This window comes from Cryphonectria parasitica, assembly GCF_011745365.1.
Source record: "Cryphonectria parasitica EP155 unplaced genomic scaffold M406scaffold_2, whole genome shotgun sequence".
Lineage (NCBI taxonomy): Eukaryota > Fungi > Ascomycota > Sordariomycetes > Diaporthales > Cryphonectriaceae > Cryphonectria > Cryphonectria parasitica.
Window position 1 is genome coordinate 439,383 of NW_024468910.1, and position 24,856 is coordinate 464,238.

At 35.1% G+C, this 24,856-nt stretch overlaps 4 protein-coding genes across 4 annotated transcripts; 2 read left to right on the top strand and 2 right to left on the bottom strand.

Moving 5' to 3' along the window:
• Positions 1-674: 674 nt before the first annotated feature.
• On the top strand, positions 675-1,025 carry M406DRAFT_249884 (uncharacterized protein; the record flags this gene model as incomplete). The annotated part of the gene is made up of 1 exon (XM_040916647.1): positions 675-1,025. One exon carries the CDS (start codon positions 675-677, stop codon positions 1,023-1,025), a length of 351 nt encoding a protein of 116 aa, XP_040779237.1.
• Positions 1,026-6,444: 5,419 nt separating this feature from the next.
• M406DRAFT_250807 (uncharacterized protein) lies at positions 6,445-6,621 on the bottom strand (the record flags this gene model as incomplete). Its single annotated transcript, XM_040916721.1, has 1 exon — positions 6,445-6,621. A coding segment is annotated over one exon (177 nt), but the record flags the coding sequence as incomplete, so codon positions are not given.
• A 13,340-nt stretch (positions 6,622-19,961) lies between these two features.
• Positions 19,962-20,420, bottom strand: M406DRAFT_224047 (uncharacterized protein; the record flags this gene model as incomplete). The annotated part of the gene is made up of 2 exons (XM_040915672.1): positions 19,962-20,146; positions 20,201-20,420. Coding segments are annotated over 2 exons (405 nt in total), but the record flags the coding sequence as incomplete, so codon positions are not given.
• Positions 20,421-22,024: 1,604 nt separating this feature from the next.
• On the top strand, positions 22,025-22,506 carry M406DRAFT_224040 (uncharacterized protein; the record flags this gene model as incomplete). The annotated part of the gene is made up of 2 exons (XM_040915671.1): positions 22,025-22,244; positions 22,298-22,506. Coding segments are annotated over 2 exons (429 nt in total), but the record flags the coding sequence as incomplete, so codon positions are not given.
• Between the last annotated feature and the right edge of the window lie 2,350 nt (positions 22,507-24,856).

The following is a 24,856-nucleotide window of genomic DNA, read 5'->3' on the forward strand; positions in this document are numbered from 1 at the left end:
TATAGATCGAATATCTCATTTATAAGATAGAGCTGAAAGAGCTCTTTATTAGCATTCTCTTGCAAAACATCAAGATGCAACAAAACAAGAATTCTCGAATCAGCTTACTCTACAATCTATACTACGAGCTAGCATGAATCTTCTGTGCTTATTATAGCTGCATGTAATGAGCACTGCAGCAATCCGAAGATTCCTAAGTACACGAAGGGGTTTATGCTAACAAGAGCGGTGTCAAAGTATCAAGTCCTTGAATACGGAACCGTACAAGTCCTAATAAGCAATGCAAGTGTTCACTGCCTTTGGGGCTACTCAGTGTATAAAACTGAATACTTAGATTGACAACTGAAGAGCTATGTACTGAATCCATCTAATGGTAATGAACGTGTTCTTATATATCCAGCTCTTCAGTTCTAACTATCCTGACTATGTTATGATTCCTCATAGTCATTTCTCCGAATATGTTGACTATATCTATAGCTAATATAATCGCGCTAGCAATCCTAACCCGGGTTATATAATCCTGATTAGTATCAGCTGTTGGATCATGATATCTGATTCCTTGGTTAGTAGAGCTTATTCTGTAATCTGCATGTTGGATGGATCATAACATCATCTCCCTCCTATCAGTCGTTATCCTCAACAATCTTCTATAAGTATCCTAGCAAGTCCTTCGTATGCATGATCTTGCCTTCCTGATTGAGATATTGAACAGAATCAACAAATCCCGTATTTGCAAACCTTCTTCTGTTCCAAAGAGTATCCAAGATCGAGATCTCTTAGTTTCCCGCCTTCTGGAAAATTTTATTGAGATGCCTGTCTGTTCCTATTGCGAGGATTGTAGTTTCGAGTTCTGCAAGGTATTTCCCGGAGACTCTTCTCGGTGCATTGAATGCATTCGACTGGGCTGCTCCAAATGCAATGTTATAAGCTCTTCCCCCGAGAAGCTTCGCAATATCGCTATTCAACATCGAAAGTTGGAGAACGAGATTGAGAAGAGGAAAATCGAGCTTCTCTGTCTGCGCTAATAGAAGCGGATGTGATCCGAGAAGATGAAACGTGCTCTGCGTTGTAGTATTACTCATATAGAGGAATTGGATTGCGTAGAGGCTGAGGAGGCTGAGGCTGAGAGGATACATATTGCTGCTGAAATGCAAGCTGTAGTAGCAGAGGAGTCTGCTGTTATAGCTGGGGATTCTTCTTTTGAAGGTTTCAACTGGAATTCTGTAGATTTGGAAGGTTCTGTGATAGATTGGTTGAGCTTTCTGGAGAGTGAGATTCCCGAGGTTCCTGGATTTCGGTTCGGGGCGGAGCGATCGTCTTAGGTGCTGGCTTTCCTTTTCCAATATTCAGCTACCTTTTCCTGAGCGTTTTCAACGTTCCCCCGTAGTTCTCATGAATTTTCACTTGCTGAGTAACCTTTCCACTTGATGAGGTATTCCTTTGTATTATCTGTGCTTCTGTGCTTAAGGATTTTTTCCACCTCGTATTCTGGTTTGTTATCTTCAACTTCCACTGTATCATCTATTAGTATTTCCTTTGCTGCTGGTTCTAGCAGTAAGATGTGAAAAACCAAGTGTATTCTTATTCCGTAAGATAGTACGAGTTCGTAGTTAACTGGAGAAATCTGTTGCAAGATTTTGAATAGTTCTAACTTCTTATAATCGAGCTTGCTGCTGGATTTAGTTGTTTTAATGTTTTTTCGAAGTAGATAAACCTTATCTCTCTTCTATAGGATTGATCTCTTAATCCTTTTGGAGTTTGCATACTGCATCATTCGTTCTTAAACGAATTATAATTCTAATCGGAATTTCTTCTAAACTTTCTTAATCTTCTTGATTCTCTTATCTGTAGCTTCTATATTCGCTTCTAGCAGTGCTTTATAGTAAGCTATTGAGTTGTATCTATAGAGTACGAAGAATAGCGATTTCTTCGTTGTGCTCGTATCTGCGCTATTATAAGCGAACTATGCAAGAAGCAATAGATTAATTCAGTTATTCTGTTCCTAGTTGATATAGTATTATAAGTACTATTTAACAACTTAATTCATTCTTTTCATCTATTCATCTATTTGTAAGTAAAATGCTATAAACATTCTGTAATATATTCTGAGCTGTTTTATAAGCGAAGTTCAAAACTTTGAATTGAACTTTCTATCTTTATTGGAAATTACTTCCTCTAGCATGCTATAGTTAGTAATGATCATTCTAAGAAATGCATATGCAAGTTTCTCTACTATACTGCTTTCCTTATAGAAGAGAAAATAAGCATACTTGCTCAGTCTGCAAATTACTACTAGAATGCTATTGTATTGCATCTTAATTAAGAGTTCTTATAAGAGAAGTAGCTTGATAATGAAGTCTAGACTGATGAATTGCTAAACAATTATAAATACTAGTAAGGAATGCAGTAATTTGTAAGACTTATATCTTTTTGCTTTATTCTTCTTGCAGCTATTATATTGTTATAAAATGCTTTCAATTCTTTTCCTAAGATCTAATAAGTTTCAGTATTTTTTAATGCATTTATAGATTGCTCTAATTCTCTAATACTTGTATGCTAGTGCATTGTATATATTCTTAATATAGTTATTTTGTTCGTTTGGAATTATTGATTCTGAATTCTTTTCCGAGAGTTCGATTCTGAGAGCAGCATTTAGTTCTCTATATGCATTGATGAGATTTCCTGATTTATCTTGAGCAAAGATGTTCTATATATCTAAAGAATCTGTATTTCGATAATCTGATCTTCTGCTGAAAGTATTTACTTATTCGTTTTCCGAGCTTTTGCAGTATACAATCTTGAAATCGAATTATAAGAGGAATTCTGCTTATCTGATTTATTACTTATTCAAAATCTTAATTATTATAAATATAGTTAAATTCTTGTAATTCGAGTGAACTATAATCGGATATTATGCGCTAATAAGATAGTATTGCTATTTTTTGAAAGCTTTCACTATTGCTATGAGTTTCTGATTAGGGATTCTGTAGTTAATTTCTAAGCTATTCAACTTCTTTGAGAAGTTGCTTATAATTCTTAAACGCTCTTAGTTATCTCGTTAACTAAATTGTTCTTCAAGTATATATTCTAATGCATTAATCTCAATTTCAAAGAATTTATAGAGATCTGCTTCATACAGAATTAGTTCTAAGATAATATATTCAATAATCTCATCAAAGGCTTCTTATGCCTTAGAAATCTACTTGAAGAGCTACTTCTTTTTGGTAAGATTTGTAAGAAAATGTGCAATTCAGCTATAGTTCTTAATGAACTGCTTGTAAAAGTTGATATATCCGAGAAAAGATCTAATATCCCTAATATTTCTGAGAACTAATTAGTTTCTAATAGCTTCTACCTTATCCTTCTGTAGCTTGATGCATTCCAGCTTGATTGTGAATCCGAGGTAGTCAACTTTTTGTATATGAAAGTAGCTCTTTGCAAGTTCTACAAGAAGCTTTGCATCTTGAAGCGTTTGCAATACTATTTCCATGTATTTCTTGTATTCTTTCAATGTTTGAGAGTAAATAAGAATATTGTCAAGATAGATAATAATGAACTGATTCAGATGCTTATATAGAATGTAATTAATCATCTTCTGAAATGAAGCTGGAGCATTCATTAGACTAAAAAGCATAACCAAATATTCGTAGTATCTATAGTATATTCGGAAAGCAGTTTTCCATTCTTTTCCTTTCTTTACTCTAATCAGATTATAAGCTTCTTTCAGATTCAGAACTGTGAATTACTATGCTTCTTGCAGCCTATCTCGTAATTCCTTGATAAGTAGCAATGGATATTGATTCTTAATTATAATATCGTTGAATTGCTTGTAATCAATATATAGCCTAAGCTTGCTGTTTTTCTTAGATACAAACAGGATGAGATATTCTGCTGATGATTGCAATAGTTATATATATCCTTTCTTAAGGTTTTCATCGAGGTATTCCCTAAGTATCTCTAGCTATGCCTTATTTAGTCCGTAGATAGGAAAGAATTTGAGCTGTTTCTCTTCTTGTAGCAGGATCTTGTAATTGTATGAGCTGTATTCTGGCAATCCTGTATTCAATTCTTTCTGAAACAGTTTCTTGAACTTATGATATTCTTATAATATGTTCGCAAGTATTAGTTCTGATTCCTGTGCTGTTTCTGCTATCTGGAGGAACAGTAGGTACTGTTGAGCGTGCTTCTTTTTCGATGGCGTTTTCGAGGGCCTTGAGCGTTCGCTCCGGGCCGAACCGAGCGCTCGAGGGCCTGGTTTCGAGGTTTTTCCTGTGTGAACCCACAATCCACTTTCTGAAGCTTTTCCTTGTTGCTCCGGAGCGGACCGACTTGCTGAGAGTCTCGCTTCCGTTGTTTTGCTAACCTGTTAGCGCTCTAGCATTGTTTGGGTTCGCTTGTTACTAGATTCTTTTCCTTGAACTGCTAGCCCTGCTGACTTGAAGGTATGTAGGAAGTTGTATAAAGCTTCTTTTCCTGAGTATTCTTCAATCACTAGCTTCGATCCTGCGCTATTAATTGTAACTATCTCTCTGAGTACAGCTTGTTCCCATGAGATCTAGCTAGTAGTCCAATCAATTCGAGGATTATGCTTCTTGAGCTATGGAAGCTCTATAATCAGCTCATGCTATGCTATATCCGTGATATCAAAGGAAGCTCTAGTTATGCATTCTTGAATCAAAACAGATAGATAATCAGTTTCCTTATCGATTACTCCTTAATTGTATACAACAGATTATCCTTCCACAGTACTGAGAGTATATGAACATCTCTTCCATCTCCATTGTAGTTATATCTGATTGATAATATATAGGAATATGAAGTTTTTCTGAGCATTACTATTCAATAGTATGCTGTATTTATATTCTTGAATATATATATTGAACTTGATGTAAGCATAATCTGTTCTAGAAGCTTTATATAGAAACTATTCTGATTTAATCATCTGTAATCTCTTTATAAGCAATTCTATTCTTTTAAATTCATTAAGAACTATTTGTTCTTCTGAGCTTATTTTGCTGCTTCTCAAGCAAGCTTCTTAGCTTGCCTTTGCTTATATTATCATTATTCCTAGCTTTTCTTTTATTAATGCTAGTTGCAAACTTTGTTATTGATATAAATCATACAGAGTATTATCTTGCACTGCTATTATTCTATCTTCTTGTTTATGTATTGTATGGAGTAATTATTCGATAGCCTGATGTATACATTGTAATATTGCTTATTGAGAATCTTCCTAAAGCGAAGTTTCTATTCTTTAATAGCTTGAAGGATTTGTTCTGATTCTCTGATAGAGAACTATTTGTATTGTATCTTGTTTGAGAAATGCATTCTGCAACTATGATAGGTATAGAAGATTTATGCTAGTTTGTAATATAGATTGTAGAGTAAGCTGATTCGAGAATTCTTGTTTTCTTATGCTTCAATGTTTTGCAAGGGAATATAAGTGAAGAGCTTCTCTAGTTCTATTCTATAAACGAGATATTCAATCTATATTATTTCCTTGTTCTACTCAATACCGAAGGGAAACCTTTCTGTAGGTTTCTTGGATTCATTGTTTACAGGAGATTCTAGTGAATCGTTGAGCTGTCTATTCTAATTTGATTCTTCTGTTGCTTAAGAAGCATTTTCAGTATCGTTCATGTATTTATATCAGTAATCAAGAGGGTATTATTCCTTATTCATATCCCTGGTTATAGTGCTTAGCATAAGCAATAAAGATCGTTGAAGAATATCGTTGCTAAGCCCTTCTTCCAACGCTTGAATACTCTGTTCCATGATATCAGAGCAGTCCAAGTTGCTACTCATAGGGATGCTAGGCATGCATTCTCGTTCTGCTATTGCTATTTGTTTGCAGTATCTAGGTTTCTGAGAGAATCATTCTGAATCTTCTTTACTCGAGAGATATATTAAGCAGTTATTATTATAGCAGAATGTTCAGCTAAGACTTCTGTGATCAATAGAGTTCAATACTTACTTCGAGAAGATGTTTTTGCTTAATTGATTGGATTTCTATCATCAGGCAATATTCATCTGGCGTTCTTCCTGAACTGATTGCTATTTGTTTTTCCAAGATTAATAGCAGTTGTATGCAATATATTCTTATTTGTTGCAGTTGTAGCAAGTAATACTGTTTCTCTTGCTATACTGCTTATTAGCAGCATTAAGTTTCATAAGATCAGCATGCATAGTGCTGCTCTAGGCTGTGCTGCTATACTGATTGCTATTTCTGTTTTGGAGTTTCTTGTTCGTATTAGCTGAAAATCTTCAAGTTTAGCTTTCTTCTTTCTTGAACTTCTTTACTCGTTGTTTATACAGATGGTTATCGATGCAGATAGCTTGATTAGAGAATATTGCGAAGTTCTCCAGCTAATTCTGCTTAGAGATTTCATCTTTAATATTATTCTTGAGTTTCTTATAATAGTATTTTATAAGATTCTTATCTTCTTATAGAAATCTTGCTAAGAGCTGTTTGAATCTAACTATATAAGCAGAAGCTGACTTAATCTGCTTGAAGTTTATAAGCTGCTGAGCTATAATATGTTCTTTATTGGAATTATTAAAGGTTTTCTTGAGAGCTTTCTCGAAGCTTTCAAAAGAATCGAATATATTCTTAATACTCTGGGTATATGCGTTAGAGTTATTCTAATGCTTCAAGTAGTTATATAGAGAAGGCTTGTATTAGATAAGAGCATTCTTTTCGAAATAAGTTTCTGCAAGAATAACTTTCTTAGATTTCTTGATAAACTGAGTTCTATAATGCAGGAAATATGCTCTACAGTGGGTAAGGAATCCATGTAGCATCTTTTGATTGCTATTATATATAGCAAGCTTATTCATCTTGTATGCTTTTCCAGCGCCACTGGTAGTTGCAGAGATAGACTGCGCCTGCTAAGCCTGTTGAGCTAGCTGAGCCTGTTGGTTAGCGATAGTAGCGCTCTGAGCCTGCTATTGTTCGCACAGATCCTGGATACGCTGGATAAGCTGATATACCTGATTAACTAGTTCTTCCTGAGTAGGGACGCGCGAGAACGAAGGGGTTCCTGGAGGAGCTATCGTATTCCGTATTGCTCAAGAGGATAATACTGAACCGTTCTTGAACAAGAGTTGTCAAAATGTAATGAGCACTGCAGCAATCCGAAGATTCCTAAGTATACGAAGGGGTTTATACTAACAAGAGCAGTATCAAAGTATCAAGTTCTTGAATACAGAACCGTACAAGTTCTAATAAGCGATGTAAGTATTCACTGCCTTTAGAGCTACTCAGTATATAAAACTGAATACTTAGATTAACAACTAAAAAGCTATATACTGAATCTATCTAATGGTAATGAACGTGTTCTTATATATCCAGCTCTTCAGTTCTGACTATCCTAACTATGTTATGATTCCTCATAGTTATTTCTCCGAATATGTTGACTATGTCCATAGCTAACATAGTCGCGCTAGCAACCCTAATCCGGGTTACATAATCCTGATTGGTACCAGCTGTTGGGTCGTGATATCTGGTCCCTTGGTTGGTGGGGCTTATCCTGTAACCTGCATGTTGGATGGGTCATAACACTGCAGAATATACTTCTCAGAAAAAGTATAATACGAATAGTTCTTTATTAGAGAATCAGAATAAATCCTTTAAGCTGTTGAAGAGCAAGAGCTTTGCTTCAGGAAAGTTCTCAATAAGCAGCATAACAATGCATATATTGGACTGCTAGATAACTGCTTTAAGCAATGTATGAACAAGAAAATAGAATGATAGCAATGTAGAACAATGCTCTATATAATTCATATTAACGATAAAGTTTGCAACTAGCATTAATAGAAGAAAGATTAGAAATAATAATAATACAAGCAAAAGCAAGCTTAAAGAAAGAGCAAGCAGCTCTTAGCAATCTCAAAAGGCTAAGATTGCTTGTAAAGAAACTGCAGACAATCAGACTGAAATAGTTTCTATATAAAGCTTTCAAAACAGACTATGCTTACATTAAGCTCGATATATATATTTGAGAATACAAGTATAGCGCACTATTAAATAGTAATGCTCAGAGAAACTTTATATCTCCATATATCATCAATCAAGCATAACTACAATAGAAATGAAAGAAGCAATCATACATTCTCAGCACTATAAAAGAACAATCTGTTACATATAACCAAGAAGTAATCAATAAGGAAACTAATTATCTATTTATTTTAATCCAAGAATATATAACCAAGATTTCCTTTAATATTACAGATATAATATAGCATAAGCTAATTATAAAACTTTCATAGCTCAAGGAGCACAATCTTCGAATCGATTGAACTACTGGCCAGATCTCATGAGAACAAGCTATACCCAGAGAGATAGTTGCAATCAATAATGCAGGATGGAAGTTAGTTGCTAAAGAACACTCAGGAAAAGAAGCTTTATACAACTTCATATATACTTCTAAGCCAGCAGGGCTAGCAGCTCAAGGAGAAGAATCTAGTAACAGGCGAACCCAAATAGTGCTAGAGCGCTAACAGATTAGCAGAACAACGGAAGCGAGACCCTCAGCAAGTTGGTTAGCTCTGAAGCAACAAGGAAAAGCTTCAGAATGTGAATTGTAGATTCATACAAAAACCGTGAAACCAGGCCCTCGAGCAGTCAGTCCAGCCCGGAGCGAACGCTCAAAGCTCTCAAAAACATCACTAAAAACAACAGATGAAAAGAAGCACGCTCAACAGTACCTACTATTCCTCCAGATAGCAGAAACAGTATATAAACCAGAATCAATACTCGCAAGCATATTACGAAAATACTATAAATTTAAGAAACTATTTCAAGAAGAACTGAATACAAAACTGCTAGAATACAATTTATATAATTACAAGATCCCACTATAAGAAGGAAAACAGCTCAAATTCTTTCTTATCTACAGATTAGATAAAGTATAACTAGAGATGCTTAGGGAATATCTCAACAAAAATCTCAAAAAGAAATATATATAATCATTGCAATCATCAGTAGAATATTCCATTCTATTTATATCTAAAAAGAATAGCAAGCTTAAGCTATGCATTGATTATAAGCAACTTAATAATATTACAATTAAGAACTGATATTTGTTATTACTTATCAAAGAACTGCAAGATAGATTACAAGAAGTATAGTAGTTTATAGCTCTAAATCTAAAAGAAGCTTATAATCTAATTAGAATAAAGAAAGAAGAAGAATGAAAGATTACTTTCAGAATATATTATAGATACTACGAATATTTGATTATGCTCTTCAGTTTAACAAATGCTTTAGCTTCATTTTAGGAAATGATTAATTACATTCTATATAAGCATCTGAATCAGTTTATTATTGCATATCTTAACAACATTCTTATTTATTCTCAAATACTAAAAGAATACAAGGAATATATGGAAACAGTATTGTAAATACTTTAAAATGTAAAACTTTTTATAAAACCTGCAAAAAGTTACTTTTATATACAAAAAGTTAATTATCTCGAATTCATAATCAAACCAGAATATATCAAGCTACAGAAAGATAAGATAGAAGCTATTAGAAATTAGCTAGTTCTTAGGAATATTAGAAATATTAGATTTTTTCTTAAATATATTAACTTCTATAAGCAGTTTATTAAGAACTACAGCTGAATTGCATATTCTTTTATAAATCTTACTAAAAAGGAGCAGCTTTTCGAATAAACTTCTAAGATATAAGAAGCTTTCAATGGAATTATCAGATATATTATCTCAGAGCTAATTCTATATAAAGTAGATTCTTATAAACCTTTTGAAATTGAAACTGATGCATCAGAATATATACTTGGAGAATAACTTAGTTAATAAGATAATTAAGAGCATTTAAGGATTATAAGCAACTTTTCGAAGAAGTTAAATAGCTCAGAAATCAATTACAGAATTCCTAATCAGAAACTTATAGCAATAATAAAAGCTTTCGAGAAATAGCAATACTACTTTATTAGCGCATAATATCCGATTATAATTCATTTAGATTACAAGAATCTAATTATATTCATAATAATCAAGATTTTAAATAAGTAATAAGTTAGATAAGCAGAATTTCTCTTATAATTCAATTTCAGAATTGTATACTGCAAAAGCTTAGAAAATGAATAAGTAGATACTTTTAGCAGAAGATTAGATTATTAAGATATGGATTTCTCAGATATATAGAACATCTTTGCTTAAAACGAGTTGGAAAATCTTGTTAATGCATATAGAGAGCTAAATGCTGCCTTCAGAATTGAATTCTCGGAAAAGAATTCAGAATTAATAACTCTAAACAAATAAAATAACTATATTAAGAATATATATAGTATATCAGTATATGAATATCAGAGAATTAAAGCAATCTATGAATATATTAGAAGATATTAGAATTTATTAAGCTTTAGAAAAAGAATTAAGAATATCTTATAATAATGCAACAGCTATAAGAAGAATAAAGCAGAAAGATATAAGCTTTATAAGCTACTGCATTTCTTATTAATATCTATAACTATTTAGCAATTCATTAGTCTAAACTTTATTATTAAGCTATCTCTCTTATAAGAACTCTTAACTAAAGTATAATATAATAGCATTCTAGTAATAATTTGCAAACTAAGTAAGTATGCTTACTTTCTCTCTTATAAGAAAAGCAGTATAGCAGAGAAACTTGTATATGCATTTCTCAGAATGATTATTGCTAATTATAGCATATTAGAAGAAGTAATTTCTAATAGAAATAGAAAGTTTAATTCAAAGTTTTAAACTTTGCTTATAAAATAGCTTAGAATATATTATAGAATATCTATAGCATTTCATCTGCAAATAGATGAATAAACAAAAAGAATAAATCAGATTATTAAATAGTATCTTTAATATTATATTAATTAGAAATAGAATAACTAGATTAATCTATTATTTCTTATATAGTTTGCTTATAATAGTATAAATACGAATACAATAAAGAAATTATTATTCTTTATACTTTACAAATATAATTCAATAGCTTATTATAAAGCATTGCTAGAAGCAGATGCAAAAGCTGCAAACAAAAGAATTAAAAGAATTAAGAAAGTTCAGAAAAAACTTCAGTTAGAATTACAATTCATTCAGAAATGAATAATATAATATACAAACTCCAAAAGAATTAAGGAACCAATCCTATAGAAAGAAGATAAGATCTACTTATTTCGAAAAAATATTAAAATAACTAGATTCAGTAACAAATTTGATTACAAGAAGTTAGAACCATTCAAAATCTTGCAGCAGATTTTCCTAATTAATTATGAGTTAGCATTATCTTATGGAATAAGAATATATTCAGTTTTTTATATCTTACTGCTGAAATCAGCAGCATAGAAAATATTAATGAATAATATAGCAGAAATAGAAAACAATAAACCAGAGTATGAGATGGAGAAAATCCTTAAGCATAGAAGCATAGACAGCACGAGGGAATACCTTATCAAATGGAAAGATTACTGTAATGAGCACTGCAGCAATCCGAAGATTCCTAAGTACACGGAGGGGTTTATGCTAACAAGAGCGGTGTCAAAGTGTCAAGTCCTTAATACGGAACTGTACAAGTCCTAATAAGTGATGCAAGTGTTCACTGCCTTTGGGGCTACTCAGTATAGAAGACTGAATACTTAGATTGACAACTGAAGAGCTATGTACTGAATCTATCTAATGGTAATGAACGTGTCCTTATATATCCAGCTCTTTAGTATGGACCGTAAGAGTTGACGGCGATAGTCGCGGTCCAAGGTTGCATCGACGGGACCGCTCGCGGTCCTCGCGGTCCACCCCTGTCTGGTGGAACCTGTAACCCTAACCCTTGGTTACGTAATTTGTGTTGTTTGCCCGATGTTGAGTCGTGACACCTGGTCCCTTGTTGGTGGGGCCTGTTCCGTGACCTGTATGTCGGATGGGTCATAACAATTACTCAGCAAGCGAAAATTCGTAGAAATCACAGAAAAACATCAAAAACGCTCAGAAAAAAGTAGCTAAGTATTGGAAAAAGAAAGAAACTAGCATCTAGGATAATCGCTTTGCCTCAAACCGAAACTCAGAAGCCTTAGAAATCTTACTCTTCAGAAAACTCAACCAATTCATCACTGAATTCCCTATATTTACAGAATTCCAATCAAAACTCTTAAAGAAAGAATCTTCAGCAGCTATAGCTAACTCCTTAAATACAGCCTTCTGCACAGCAGTAGCAGCATAATAACGTTTCTCTTCAGCTTTCTTAGCTTCAATACAATTCAGCTTCTCTACATTATTAATACTGCAGCGAACAGCATGCATTATCTTTTCGAATTACATTCTTTTCTGCTTGCATAGCTAAAGAACCTTTTCCTCAGCAGCTTGCAACTCATTCTCCAGCTCTTGGTACTGAGTAGCGATCTTATACAGCTCCAAAGAACTGATGCTCTGTATATTGCATCGAGAACGATTGAATTGAATGCATTCAGTATAGCAAGAAGAATCGAGAGGAGAAATCTAATAGGAAGAAATGCTCTAACTCTTACAAAACGAATAGGAAGGCATAGTAAAAGAATTTTGAAGAATAGCAGAAAGAAAACTTTTATATTTCTTAGTTTTTCGAGAATAAGACTTGGAAGTACGAGATTTGTTGATTCTGTTCAACATCTTAATTAGAAAGGCAAGATTATATATACAAAAAACTTGCTAGAATACTTATAGAGAATCATTAAGAACAATAACTGATAGGAAGAAGATGATATTATAATCTATTCAATATGCAGATTACGAAACAGATCATAAGTAGCAAGAATCAGATGTTAAGAATCCAACGTTCTAACAAAGCATCGATTATATAACTCGGAATTAGGAATACAACAGAGATAGATTATTGGATTATTAGATAATCCAATGAGCCGGATTATCTGAATCAGTAGTAAGCTAAGATAAACTATACTGAAGAGCTGAATATATAAGAACATATTCATTATCATTAGATAGATTCAGTATATAGCTCTTCAGTTATCAATCTAAGTATTCAGTCTTATATACTGAGTAGCTTCAAAGGCAGTGAATACTTGCATCGCTTATCAGGACTTGTACAGTTCCGTATTTAAGAACTTGATACTTCGATACCGCTCTTGTTAGCATAAACCCCTTGTGTACTTTGGAATCTTCGGATTGCTGCAGTGCTCATTACATGCTGAATTAATTCTACAAACATTAATACTCCTCTTTCTAAACTATTCATCTAGTACTTCGATACTATAATAAATATATTATTAATAATGCAAAGCTTCTTAGCTAAATATTCTTTATCGAATAGAGCTGTTTCGCTTTTATTAAATAGCAAAAGCTTCTACATTATTATTGATAAGGTTTTAAGATTAAATAAAGCGCAATTGCAGAGAGGAACTGGAAAATATTATAAGAATTGAAGCTGCTTTATCTTCGAGGATTATACTATAATTCTCCTACAAGATAAGAAGCTATAGAAATATAATAGTTTCGAAGCGTATAGCTCTCAATAGCTTATATGTTATGACTCATCCAACATGCAGGTCACCAGCCAGGACACCCGGAACAACTGTTCGAAAGACAGGGAAGGATTCAACATCTTAAGGACTAAGGCTTACATAAGCAAGGGTTAGGGTTACAGGATCAGGATGGATCAGTGGCTGATCCATGATAATCCGGATCAGTTGGATCACTCAGATAATTCAAGTGATTCAACAACCAACACTACCAACAGGACTGAAGAGCTGAATATATAAAGAATACGTTTATTCCCATTAGATAGATCTCGTATATAGCTTTTCAGTTGTTAATCTAAGTATCAGATTACTCTCTACTCTGATAGCTCCAAAGGCAGTGAATACTTGCATTGCTTACTGAAACTTGTACGATTCCATATTCAAGAACTTAGCACTTTGATACTGCTCTTGTTAGCATAAACTCCCTTTGTATACTTTGGAATCTTCGGATTGCTGCAATACTCATTACATTTTGATAACTCTTGTTCAAGAACGGTTTAGTATTACTCTCTTGAATAATACGGAATATGATAGCTTCTCTAGGAACTTCTTCGTTCTCGCACGCCTCTACTCAGGAAGAACTGGTTAATCAGGTGTACTAGCTCATCCAGCGTATCTAGGATCTGCGCGAACAATAGCAGGCTTAGAGCGCTACTATCGCTAATCAATAAGCTTAGCTAGCTTAACAAGCTTAACAGGCGCAGTTCATCTCTACAGCTACTAATGATGCTGGAAAGGCGTATAAGATGAATAAGCTTGCTATATATAATAGCAATCAAAAGATACTGTATAGATTCCTTATCTACTGCAGAGCATATTTCTTGTATTATGCAACTTAGTTCATTATAGAATCTGAAAAGATTATTCTTGCAGGAACTCGTTTCAAAAAGAATGCTCTCATTTAATATAAGCTTTCTCTATACAATTACTTGAAGCATCAGAATAATCCCAATATATATACTCAGAATACTAAGAATATATTCGATTCCTTTGAAAGCTTTGAAAAAGCTTTTAAAGAGATCTTTAGTAATTCTAATAAAGAATGCATTACAGCTCAGCAGCTTATAAACCTCAGACAGATCAAGTTAGCTTCTGTTTATATAATCAGATTTAAGCAGCTCTTAGCAAGATTTCTGTAGAAAGATAAGAATCTCATGAAATACTATTATAAGAAACTCAAGAATAATATTAAGAACGAAATCTTTAAACAGAATTAGCTAGAGAACTTTGCAATATTCTCTAATCAAGCAATCTATATTAATAACTATCTGTATAAACAATAAATAGAGAAATCTAAGAAAGAAGAAAGCTAAACTTGGAAGTTTCTAGCTAATATAAGCAAGAAATTCTAATATAAGAATAGCGGATAATAGAGCAGCATAGCTCAGAGCGGCACTATGCATGCTAGTCTTATGGAACTCAATGCTACTAATAAGCAATATAGCAAGAGGAACAGCATTACTTGCTATAACTGCAATAAATAAGAATATATTACATGCAACTGCTATCAATTCCGGAAGAATAAATAGCAATCAGTTCAGAAAGAATACTAGATAAATATCATTTAATAATAGAAATCCAATCAACTAAGCAAAAATACCTCCTTGGAGCAAGTATTGAATTCTATTGATTACGGAAGTCTTAGCTGAATATTCTGCTACAACAATAACTGCTTAATATATCTCTTAAGTAAGGAAGATTCAGAATAGTTCCTTCAGAAGCCTTAGCGCTGCAGACAAATAGCAATAGCAGAACGAGAATGCATGCTTAGCATTCTTACGAGTAGCAACTTGAACTGCTTTGATATCGCGGAATAGAGTATTCAGGCATTGAAAGAAGAACTTAGTAATGATATCCTTTAACATTCTTCATTGCTTATGCTAAGCACTATAATCAGGGATATGAACAAAGGATAGTATCTTCTTAGTTATTAGTATAAATACCTAAATAATACCGAAAACACTTCTCAAGCAATAGAAAGATTAAGCTAGAACGAGCGATTCAATAGTTCATCAGAGTCTTTCATAAATAATAAACCCAAGAAATCTATAGAAAGATTTCCCTTTGGTATTAGATAGAACAAGAAAATAATATAGATTGAATATTTTATCTATGGAATAGAACTAGAGAAGCTCTTCATCTGCATTCCCTTGCAAAATATTGAGATATAAGAAGATGAAAACTCTCGGATCAGCTTATTTCACAACTTATACTACGAATTAGCATGAATCTCCTGCACCTATTATAGCTGCAGAATGCATTTCTCGGAGAAGATGCAATACGAATAGTTCCTCATTAGAGAATTAGAACAAATCCTTCAAGCTATTGAAGAACAGAAACTCTGCTTCAGAAAGGTTTTCAATAAGCAATATTATAATGCATATATTAAGCTACTGAATAATTGCTTTATGCAATATATAGATAAAAAAATAGAATAATAGCAGTGTAAGATGATATTCTGCATAATTCATATTAATAATAAAGTTTGCAACTAGTATTAATAGAAGAAAGATTAGGAATAATAATGATATAAGCAAAAGCAAGCTAAGAAGCTTGCTCGAGAAGCAGCGAAGCAGGCTCAGAAGAATAAGCAGCTCTTGATAAATTCAAAAGAACAGGATTGCTTGTAAAGAAACTGCAGATAATCAGATCGGAACAATCCTTATATAAAGCTTTCAAAACAGACTATGCTTACATCAAGTTCAACATATACATTCAAGAATACAGATACAGCGCACTATTAGATAGTGATGCTCAGAGAAACTTCATATTCTTATATATTATCAATCAGGCATAACTATAATAGAAATAAAAGAGATATTCATATACCCTCAGCACTGTAAAAGAATAATCTGTTGCATACAACCAAGGAGTAATCAATAAGAAGACTAATCATCTACTTATCTTGATTCAGAAACATACAATCCAGATTTCTTTTAATATCACGGATACAGCACAGCATAAGCTGATTATAGAACTTTCATAGCTTAAGAAGCACAATTCTTGAATCGATTGAACTACTGGCTAGCTCTTATAAGAACAAGCTGTATTCAGAGAGATAGTTGCAATTAGCAGCGCAGGATTGAAGCCAGTTGTTGAAGAACACTTAGGAAAAGAAGCTTCAAACGACTTCACAGATACTTCCAAACCAGCAGGGCTAACAATTCAAGGAGAAGAACCTAGTAACAGGCGAACCCAAACAGTGCCAGGGCATCAGCAGGTTAGCAAAACAACGAAAGCGAAGCCCTCAGCAAGTCGGTTTACCCCGGAGTAACAAGAAAAAGCTTCAGAAAGTGAATTGCAAATTCACATAGGAGAAACCTCGAAACCAGGCCCTCGAGCGCTCGGTCCGGCCCGGAGCGAACGCTCAAAGCTCTCAAAAACATCACCAAAAACAACGAATGAAAAGAAGCACGCTTAACGGTACTTACTGTTCCTCCAGATAGCAGAAACAGCACATGAATCAGAACCAACACTCGCAAGCATACCACAAGAATACCACAAGTTCAAGAAACTATTCCAAGAAGGATTGGATACAGAACTACCAGAATATAGCTCATATAACCACGAGATCTCACTACAAGAAGAAAAATAGCTTAAATTCTTTCTTATCTACAAACTAAATGCAGCATAACTAGAAATACTCAGGGAATATCTCAACGAAAATCTCAAGAAAGAATATATACAACCATTGCAATTACCAGCAGAATATCCTATCCTATTCATACCCAAGAAGAACAGCAAGCTCAGGCTATATATTGATTACAAGCAACTTAACAATATTACAATTAAGAACTAATACCTATTGCTATTTATCAAGAAACTATAAGATAGATTGCAGAGAGTATAATGATTTATAGTTCTAAATCTAAAAAAAGCTTATAATCTAATTAGAATAAAGAAAGGAAAAGAATGGAAAACTGCTTTCAGAATATGCTATAAATACTACGAATATTTGATTATGCTTTTTGATTTAACAAATACTTTAGCTTCATTTCAGAAAATGATTAATTATATTCTATACAAGTATTTAAATCAGTTTATTATTGCTTATCTCAATAATATTCTTATTTACTCTTGAATACTTGAAGAATATAAGAAATATGTGGAAACAGTGTTACAAACGCTCCAGAATGCGAAGCTCCTTGTAAAACCTGCAAAGAGCTACTTTCATATATAAAAGATCAACTATCTCGGATTTACAATCAAGCCAGAATGCATCAAGCTACAGAAAGACAAGATAGAAGCTATCAGAAATTAGCCAGTTCTTAGGAATATCAGAAATATCAGATCTTTTCTTGAATATATCAACTTCTACAAACAGTTCATCAGAAACTACAGCTGAATTGCACATCTCTTTACAAATCTTACCAAGAAAGAGCAGCTCTTTGAATAAATTTCCAAGATATAAGAAGCTTTTAATAAGATCATTGAATACATTATCTCAGAACCAGTTCTGTATGAAGCAGATCTTTACAAACTCTTTGAAATTGAAACTGATGTATCGGAATATGCATTCGAAAAACAACTTGATTAATAAGACAATCAAGAGTATCTAAGGATTGTAAGCAACTTCTCAAGGAAGTTAAACAGCTCAGAAATCAACTACAGAATCCCTGATTAGAAGCTTATAGCAATAGTGAAAGCTTTTGAAGAATAGCAATACTACTTCATCAGCGCACAGCATTCGATTATAGTTCACTCAGATTACAAAAATCTGATTATATTCATAATAATCAAAGTCTTGAATAAGCAATAAGTTAGATAAACAGAATTTCTTTTATAATTCAACTTCAGGATTATATACTACAAAAGCTTAGAAAACAAACAAGCAGATGCTTTTAGCAGACAGCCAAACTATCAAGATACAGATTCCTCAGATATATAGAACATCTTTATTCAAAATAAGTCAGAAAACCTTATTAATACATATAAAGAACTGAATGCTGCTTTCAGAATTGAATCTTCGGAAAAGAATTCAGAATTAATAACTCCAAAAGAACAAAACAACTATATCAGAAATGTATACAATGCACTAGCATACAGATATCAGAGAATCAAAGCAATTTACAAATGCATTAAAAAATACTGAAATCTACTAAGCTTTAGGAAAAGAATTAAGAATATTCTATAATAATACAATAGCTGCAAGAAGAATAAAGCAGAAAGATATAAGCTTTACAAACTACTGCATTCCTTACTAGTACTTATAACTATTTAGCAATCCATCAATCTAAACTTTATTATCAAGCTACTTTTCTTACAAGAACTCTTAATTAAGATGCAATATAATAGCATTCTAGTAGTAATTTGCAGACTGAGCAAGTATGCTTACTTTCTCCTATACAAGAAAAGCAGTACAGCAGAAGAACTCGCATATACATTCCTCAGAACGATCATTGCTAACTACAGCATACTAGAAGAAGTAATTTCTGATAGAAATAGGAAGTTCAACTTGAAGTTTTAAATCTTGCTTATGAAACAACTCGGAATACAATACAGAATATTTACAGCATTTCATTCCCAAACAAACAAACAAACAGAAAGAATAAATCAAGTTATTAAACAATATCTTCAATACTATATCAATCAGAAGCAGAATAACTGAATTGATTTATTACTCCTAGCATAATTCGCTTACAATAGCGCAGATATAAGCATAATAAAGAAATTACCATTCTTCATGCTCTATAGATACAATCCAACAGCTTATTACAAGGCATTGCAAGAAGCAGATGCAGAAGCTGCAAACAAAAGAGTTAGGAAAATCAAGAAGATTCAAGAAGAACTTCAGTTAGAACTACAATTCATTCAAGAACAAATAATACGCTATACAAACTTCAAAAGGATTAAGAGATTAATCTTATAAGAGGGAGATAAAGTATATCTACTTCGCAAAAATATCAAAACGATCAGGCTTAGCAGCAAACTCGATTATAAGAAATTAGGATTATTTAAAATTTTACGAAGAATCTTCCTAGTTAACTACGAACTCGCACTACCTTACGGAATGAGAATATATTCAGTTTTCCACATCTTACTGCTGGAATCAGCAGCACAGGAAACACCAGCGGATAATACAGCAGAAGTAGAAAACAATGAATCAGAGTATGAGGTGAAAAAGATTCTCAAGCATAGAGGCACGGATAGCACGAGGGAATACCTTATCAAATGAAAGAGTTACCCAGCAAGCGAAAATTCATAGGAATCATAGAAAAACGTCAAAAACGCTCAGGAGAAGGTAGCTGAGTATTGAAAGAAGAAAGAAACCAGCGCTTAGGACGACCTCTCCGCCCCGGAACGAGAATCAAGCGCTGCAGTTTCACTCTTCAGAAGGGAAGGCCAACCAGACACGCTAGAATCCAGAGCCAAGGAACTCCAGTCAATAACCTCAAGATGTCCCTGAGACATCAGACGAGTCTCCTCCTTACGAAGACTGCAATCCTTCTCATCAGCGAATCCCTCCAAGGAATTGAAACTACAACGAATCATTTCTGCAGCCTGTTTCTCCAATAGCCTTCGCTGTTTCCGTATACGATCAAGACGAGCCTGCGACGCCAGCAGAGCTTGTAGGGCAGCAGCATTTGCTAACTCTGCCTCAGCCTCCTCGCTCAAAATCTTGCACTTTTCACGAATCAAACGCCCTGCTGAAGAAGAAAATTAGTAATCACGGAGAATACCAAGGAACAAAGAAAACCAACCAGCAGAAGCTGAGAAACAACTAGTATCACAGCTTTGATTCAGAGAAACACACTCCTTACAACGAGAAGAATTTTCAGCGAAACAACAGAAAGCTTCCATCTTCCGACAATAAGCACAAGCAAGCATTTCGATATCAAAAGCAGAAATAAGCTTAGCAAGATAATAACGCTCTTGAGTTTTCATCGAACAATTAGAATGCAATTTGTTAATTCTATTCAACATCTTAATTAGAAAGATATAACTATATATGCAAATAACTTGCTAGAATACTTACGAAAGATTATTAGAAACAATAATTAATAGAAGGAAGATGATATTATAATCCATTCAACATGCAGATTACCAGCCAGAATACTCGGAACAACTATCCGAAAGACAGAGAAGAATTCAACATCTTAAGAACTAAGGCTTACATAAGCAAGGATTAGAATTACAGAATCAGAATGGATCAGTAGCTGATCCATAGTAATCCGGATCAGTTGGATTATCTAAATAATCCAAGTAATCCAACAACCAATACTATCAACAGAACTGAAGAGCTGGATATATAAAGAACACATTCATTCCCATTAGATAGATCTCATATGTAGCTCTTCAGTTGTCAATCTAAGTATCAGATTACTCTCTACTCTGATAGCTCCAAAGGCAGTGAATACTTGCATCGCTTACTGAGACTTGTACGGTTCCGTATTCAAGGACTTGGCACTTTGACACTGCTCTTGTTAGCATAAACCCCCTTTGTGTACTTTGGAATCTTCGGATTGCTGCAGTGCTCATTACATTATATGTAATGATGCACTGCAGTATCCGAAGATTCTGATATACACAAGGGGTTTATGCTAACAAGAGCGGTATTAAGGTAATAACCGCTGGAATACGGAACGAGTACTGTAATCCATGCAAGTGCTGTTCATTCGCCTTTGGAGCTATTCAAGTATGTGATAGTTAAATACTTAGATTAATAACTGAAGAGCTATATTATTATAACCCATCCAACATGCAGGTCACGAGCAAGCAAGAACCAGGTGTCGGGAACCCCACGCTCCAACCAGGCATTGACTACATAATCCAGGATTAGAGTTATGAGCATAACCAATCAGAATGAATAGCTTGGAATATATGCTATCCAAGGCTAGCAGAATAGCTTGAATATGTTGCTATCCAGCATATCCTTACTGAAGAGTAGGATATATAAGAGCACGCTTATTATTATCGGATAGACTACCAGAATATAGCTCTTCAGTTATCAATCTAAGTATCAGATTTGTAATGAGCACTGCAGCAATCCGAAGATTCCTAAGTACACAAAGGGGTTTATGCTAACAAGAGCGGTGTCGAAGTGTCAAGTCCTTGAATACGGAACCGTACAAGTCTTAATAAGCGATGCAAGTATTCACTGCCTTTGGGGCTACTCAGTATATGAAACTGAATACTTAGATTGACAACTGAAGAGCTATGTACGAGATTTATCTAATGGGAATGAACGTGTCCTTATATGTCCAGCTCTTCAGTCCTATCAGTAGTGTTGGCTGTTGGATCACTGGGATCACCTGGGTGATCCAACTGATCCGGATTACCATAGATCAGCTACTGATCCATTCTGATCCTGTAATCCTAACCCTTGCTTATGTAAGCCTTAGTTATTAAGATGTTGAATCCTTCCCTATCTTTCGGACAGTTGTTCCGAGTATTCTGGCTGATAATCTGCATGTTGGATGGGTTATAACATTATTTCTCTCCTATCGATTGTTGTTCCTAACGATCTTCCGTAAGTATTCTGGCAAGTCTTTCGTATGCATGATTATGTCTTCCTAATCGAGATGTTGAACAGAATCAATAAATTGCATTCTAATCGTTCGGTAAAAACTCAAGAGCGCTATCGTTTTGCTGAGCTTATTTCTGCTTTTGGTGTTGAAATGCCTGCTTGTGCTCATTGTCGGGAGACGGGGGCTTTCTGTCGTTTCGCTGAAAACTCTTCTCGTTGTGGGAAGTATGTTTCTCTGGATCAAAGCTGTAATACTGGTCGTTTTTCAGCCTCTGCTGGTTGGTTTCTTCGTTCCTTGGTGTTCTCCGTGGTTACTGATTTTCTTCTTCAGCGGGGCGTTTGATTCGCGAAAAGCGCAAGGTTTTGAGCGAGGAGGCTGAGGCGGAGTCAGCAAACGCTGCTGCCCTACAAGCCTTGTTAGCATCGCAGGCTCGTCTTGATCGTGCGCGGAAACAGCGAAAGCTGTTGGAGGAACGTGCTGCAGAAATGATTCGTCGTGGCTTCAATTCCTTGGAGGGGTTCGCTGATGAGGAGGATCGCAGTCTTCGTGAGGAGGAGACTCGCCTGATGTTTCAGGGACATCTTGAGGTTATCGATTGGAGTTCCTTGGCCCTTGATCCTAGCGTGTCTGGTTGGCCTTCCCTTCTGGAGAGTGAAACTGCAGCGCCTGATTCTCGTTCCGGGGCGGAGAGGTCTTAAGTAGTGGTTTTCTTTTCCAATATTCAGCTACCTTTTCCTGAGCATTTTTAACGTTTTTCTTCGGTTCCCAAGAGTTTTCGCTTGCTGGGTAACCTTTTCATTTGACGAGATATTCCCTCGTGCTGTCCGTGCCTCTATGCTTGAGGATCTTTTCCACCTCATACTCTGGTTCGTTGTTTTCTACTTCTGCTGTGTTGTCCGCTGGTATTTCCTGTGCTGCTGGTTCCAGCAGTGAGATGTGGAAAACCGGGTATATTCTCATCCCATGAGATAATGCTAACTCATAGTTAACTGGGGAAATCTGTTGCAAGATTTTGAATAGTTCCAACTTCTTATGGTCGAGTTTGTCGCTGGGTCTGGTTGTTTTGATGTTTTTTTGAAGTAGGTAGGCCTTATCTCCCTTCTGTAGGATTGGTCCCTCAATCCTCTTGGAGTTTGCATATCGTACCATTCGTTTCTGGACGAATTGTAGTTCTGATCGGAGTTCTTCCTGAACTTTCTTGATCTTCTTAACCCTTTTATCCGCAGCTTCTGCATCTGCTCCCTGCAGTGCCTTGTAGTAAGCTGTTGGGTTGTATCTGTAGAGCGTGAAGAACGGTAATTTCTTCGTTGTGCTTGTATTCGCGCTATTATAAGCGAACTGTGCGAGAGGCAACAGATCGACCCAATTGTCCTGTTCCTGGTTGATATAGTGTTGAAGGTACTGTTCAACAACCTGATTCATTCTTTCTATCTGTTCATCTGTTTGCGGGTGGAATGCTGTAAACATCCTGTAGTGTATTCCGAGCTGTTTCATGAGTGAAGTCCAAAACTTTGAGTTAAACTTTCTGTTTCTGTTGGAGATTACTTCTTCTGGTATGCTATAGTTAGCGATGATTATTCTGAGAAACGCATATGCGAGTTCTTCTGCTATACTGCTTTTCTTATAGAGGAGAAAGTAAGCATACTTGCTCAATCTGCAAATCACTACTAGGATGCTATTGTATTGCATCTTAGTTAAGGGTTCTCGTAAGAGAGGTAGCTTAATAATGAAGTCTAGACTGATGGATTGCTAAACAGTTGTAGGTACTAGTAAGGGATGCAGTAGTTCGTAAGGCTTGTATCTTTCTGCTTTGTTCTTCTTGCAGCTATTGCATTGTTGTAGGATGCTCTCAATTCTTTTCCTAAGATCTGGTGAGTTCCAGTGTCTTTTGATGCGTTCGTAGGTTGCTCTGACTTCTTGGTATCCGTGTGCTGGTGCACCATGTACATCTCTGATGTAGCTGTCTTATTCGTCTGGAGTTATTGATTCTGGATCCCTTTCTAAGGGTCCGATCCTGAGAGCAGCGTTCAGTTCTCTATGTGCGTTAACGAGGTTTCCCGACTCGTTCTGGATGAAGATGTTCTGTATATCCGAAGAATCTGCATCTCGATAGTCTGATCTTCTGCTGAGAGCGTCTGCTCGTCCGTTCTCCGAGCCTTTGCAGTGTACAATTTTGAAGTTGAACTGTGAGAGGAATTCTGCCCATCTGACTTGTTGCTTGTTCAAAACCTTGGTTGTCATGAATGTAGTCAGATTCTTGTAATCCGAGTGGACTGTGATCGGGTGTTGCGCGCTAATGAGGTAGTATTGCCACTCCTCGAAGGCCTTTACTATTGCCATGAGCTCCTGATCAGGGATCCCGTAGTTGATTTCCGGGCTATTCAACTTCTTTGAGAAGTTGCTTACAATCCTTAGACGTTCTTGGTTGTCTCGCTGACCAAGTTGTCCTCCAAGTGCATATCCCGATGCATCGGTTTCAACTTCAAAGGGTTTATAGAAGTCTGCTTCATACAGAACTGGTTCTGAGGTAACATGTCTGATGATCTCGTCGAAGGCTTCTTGTGCCTTGGAGGTCCATTCGAAAGGCTGTTCCTTTTTGGTGAGATTTGTAAGAGGGTGTGCGATCCGGCTGTAGTTCTTAATGAACTGCCTGTAGAAGTTGATGTATCCGAGGAAAGACCTAACATCCCTGACGTTCCTAGGAATTGGCTAGTTCCTGACAGCTTCCACCTTATCTTTCTGTGGCTTGATGCATCCTGGCTCGATTGTGAATCCGAGGTAGTTGACTTTTTGTATGTGAAAGTAGCTCTTTGCGGGTTCCACAAGGAGTTTCGCATCCTGGAGCATTTGCAGCACTGTTTCCACATGTTTCTTGTATTCTTCAAGTGT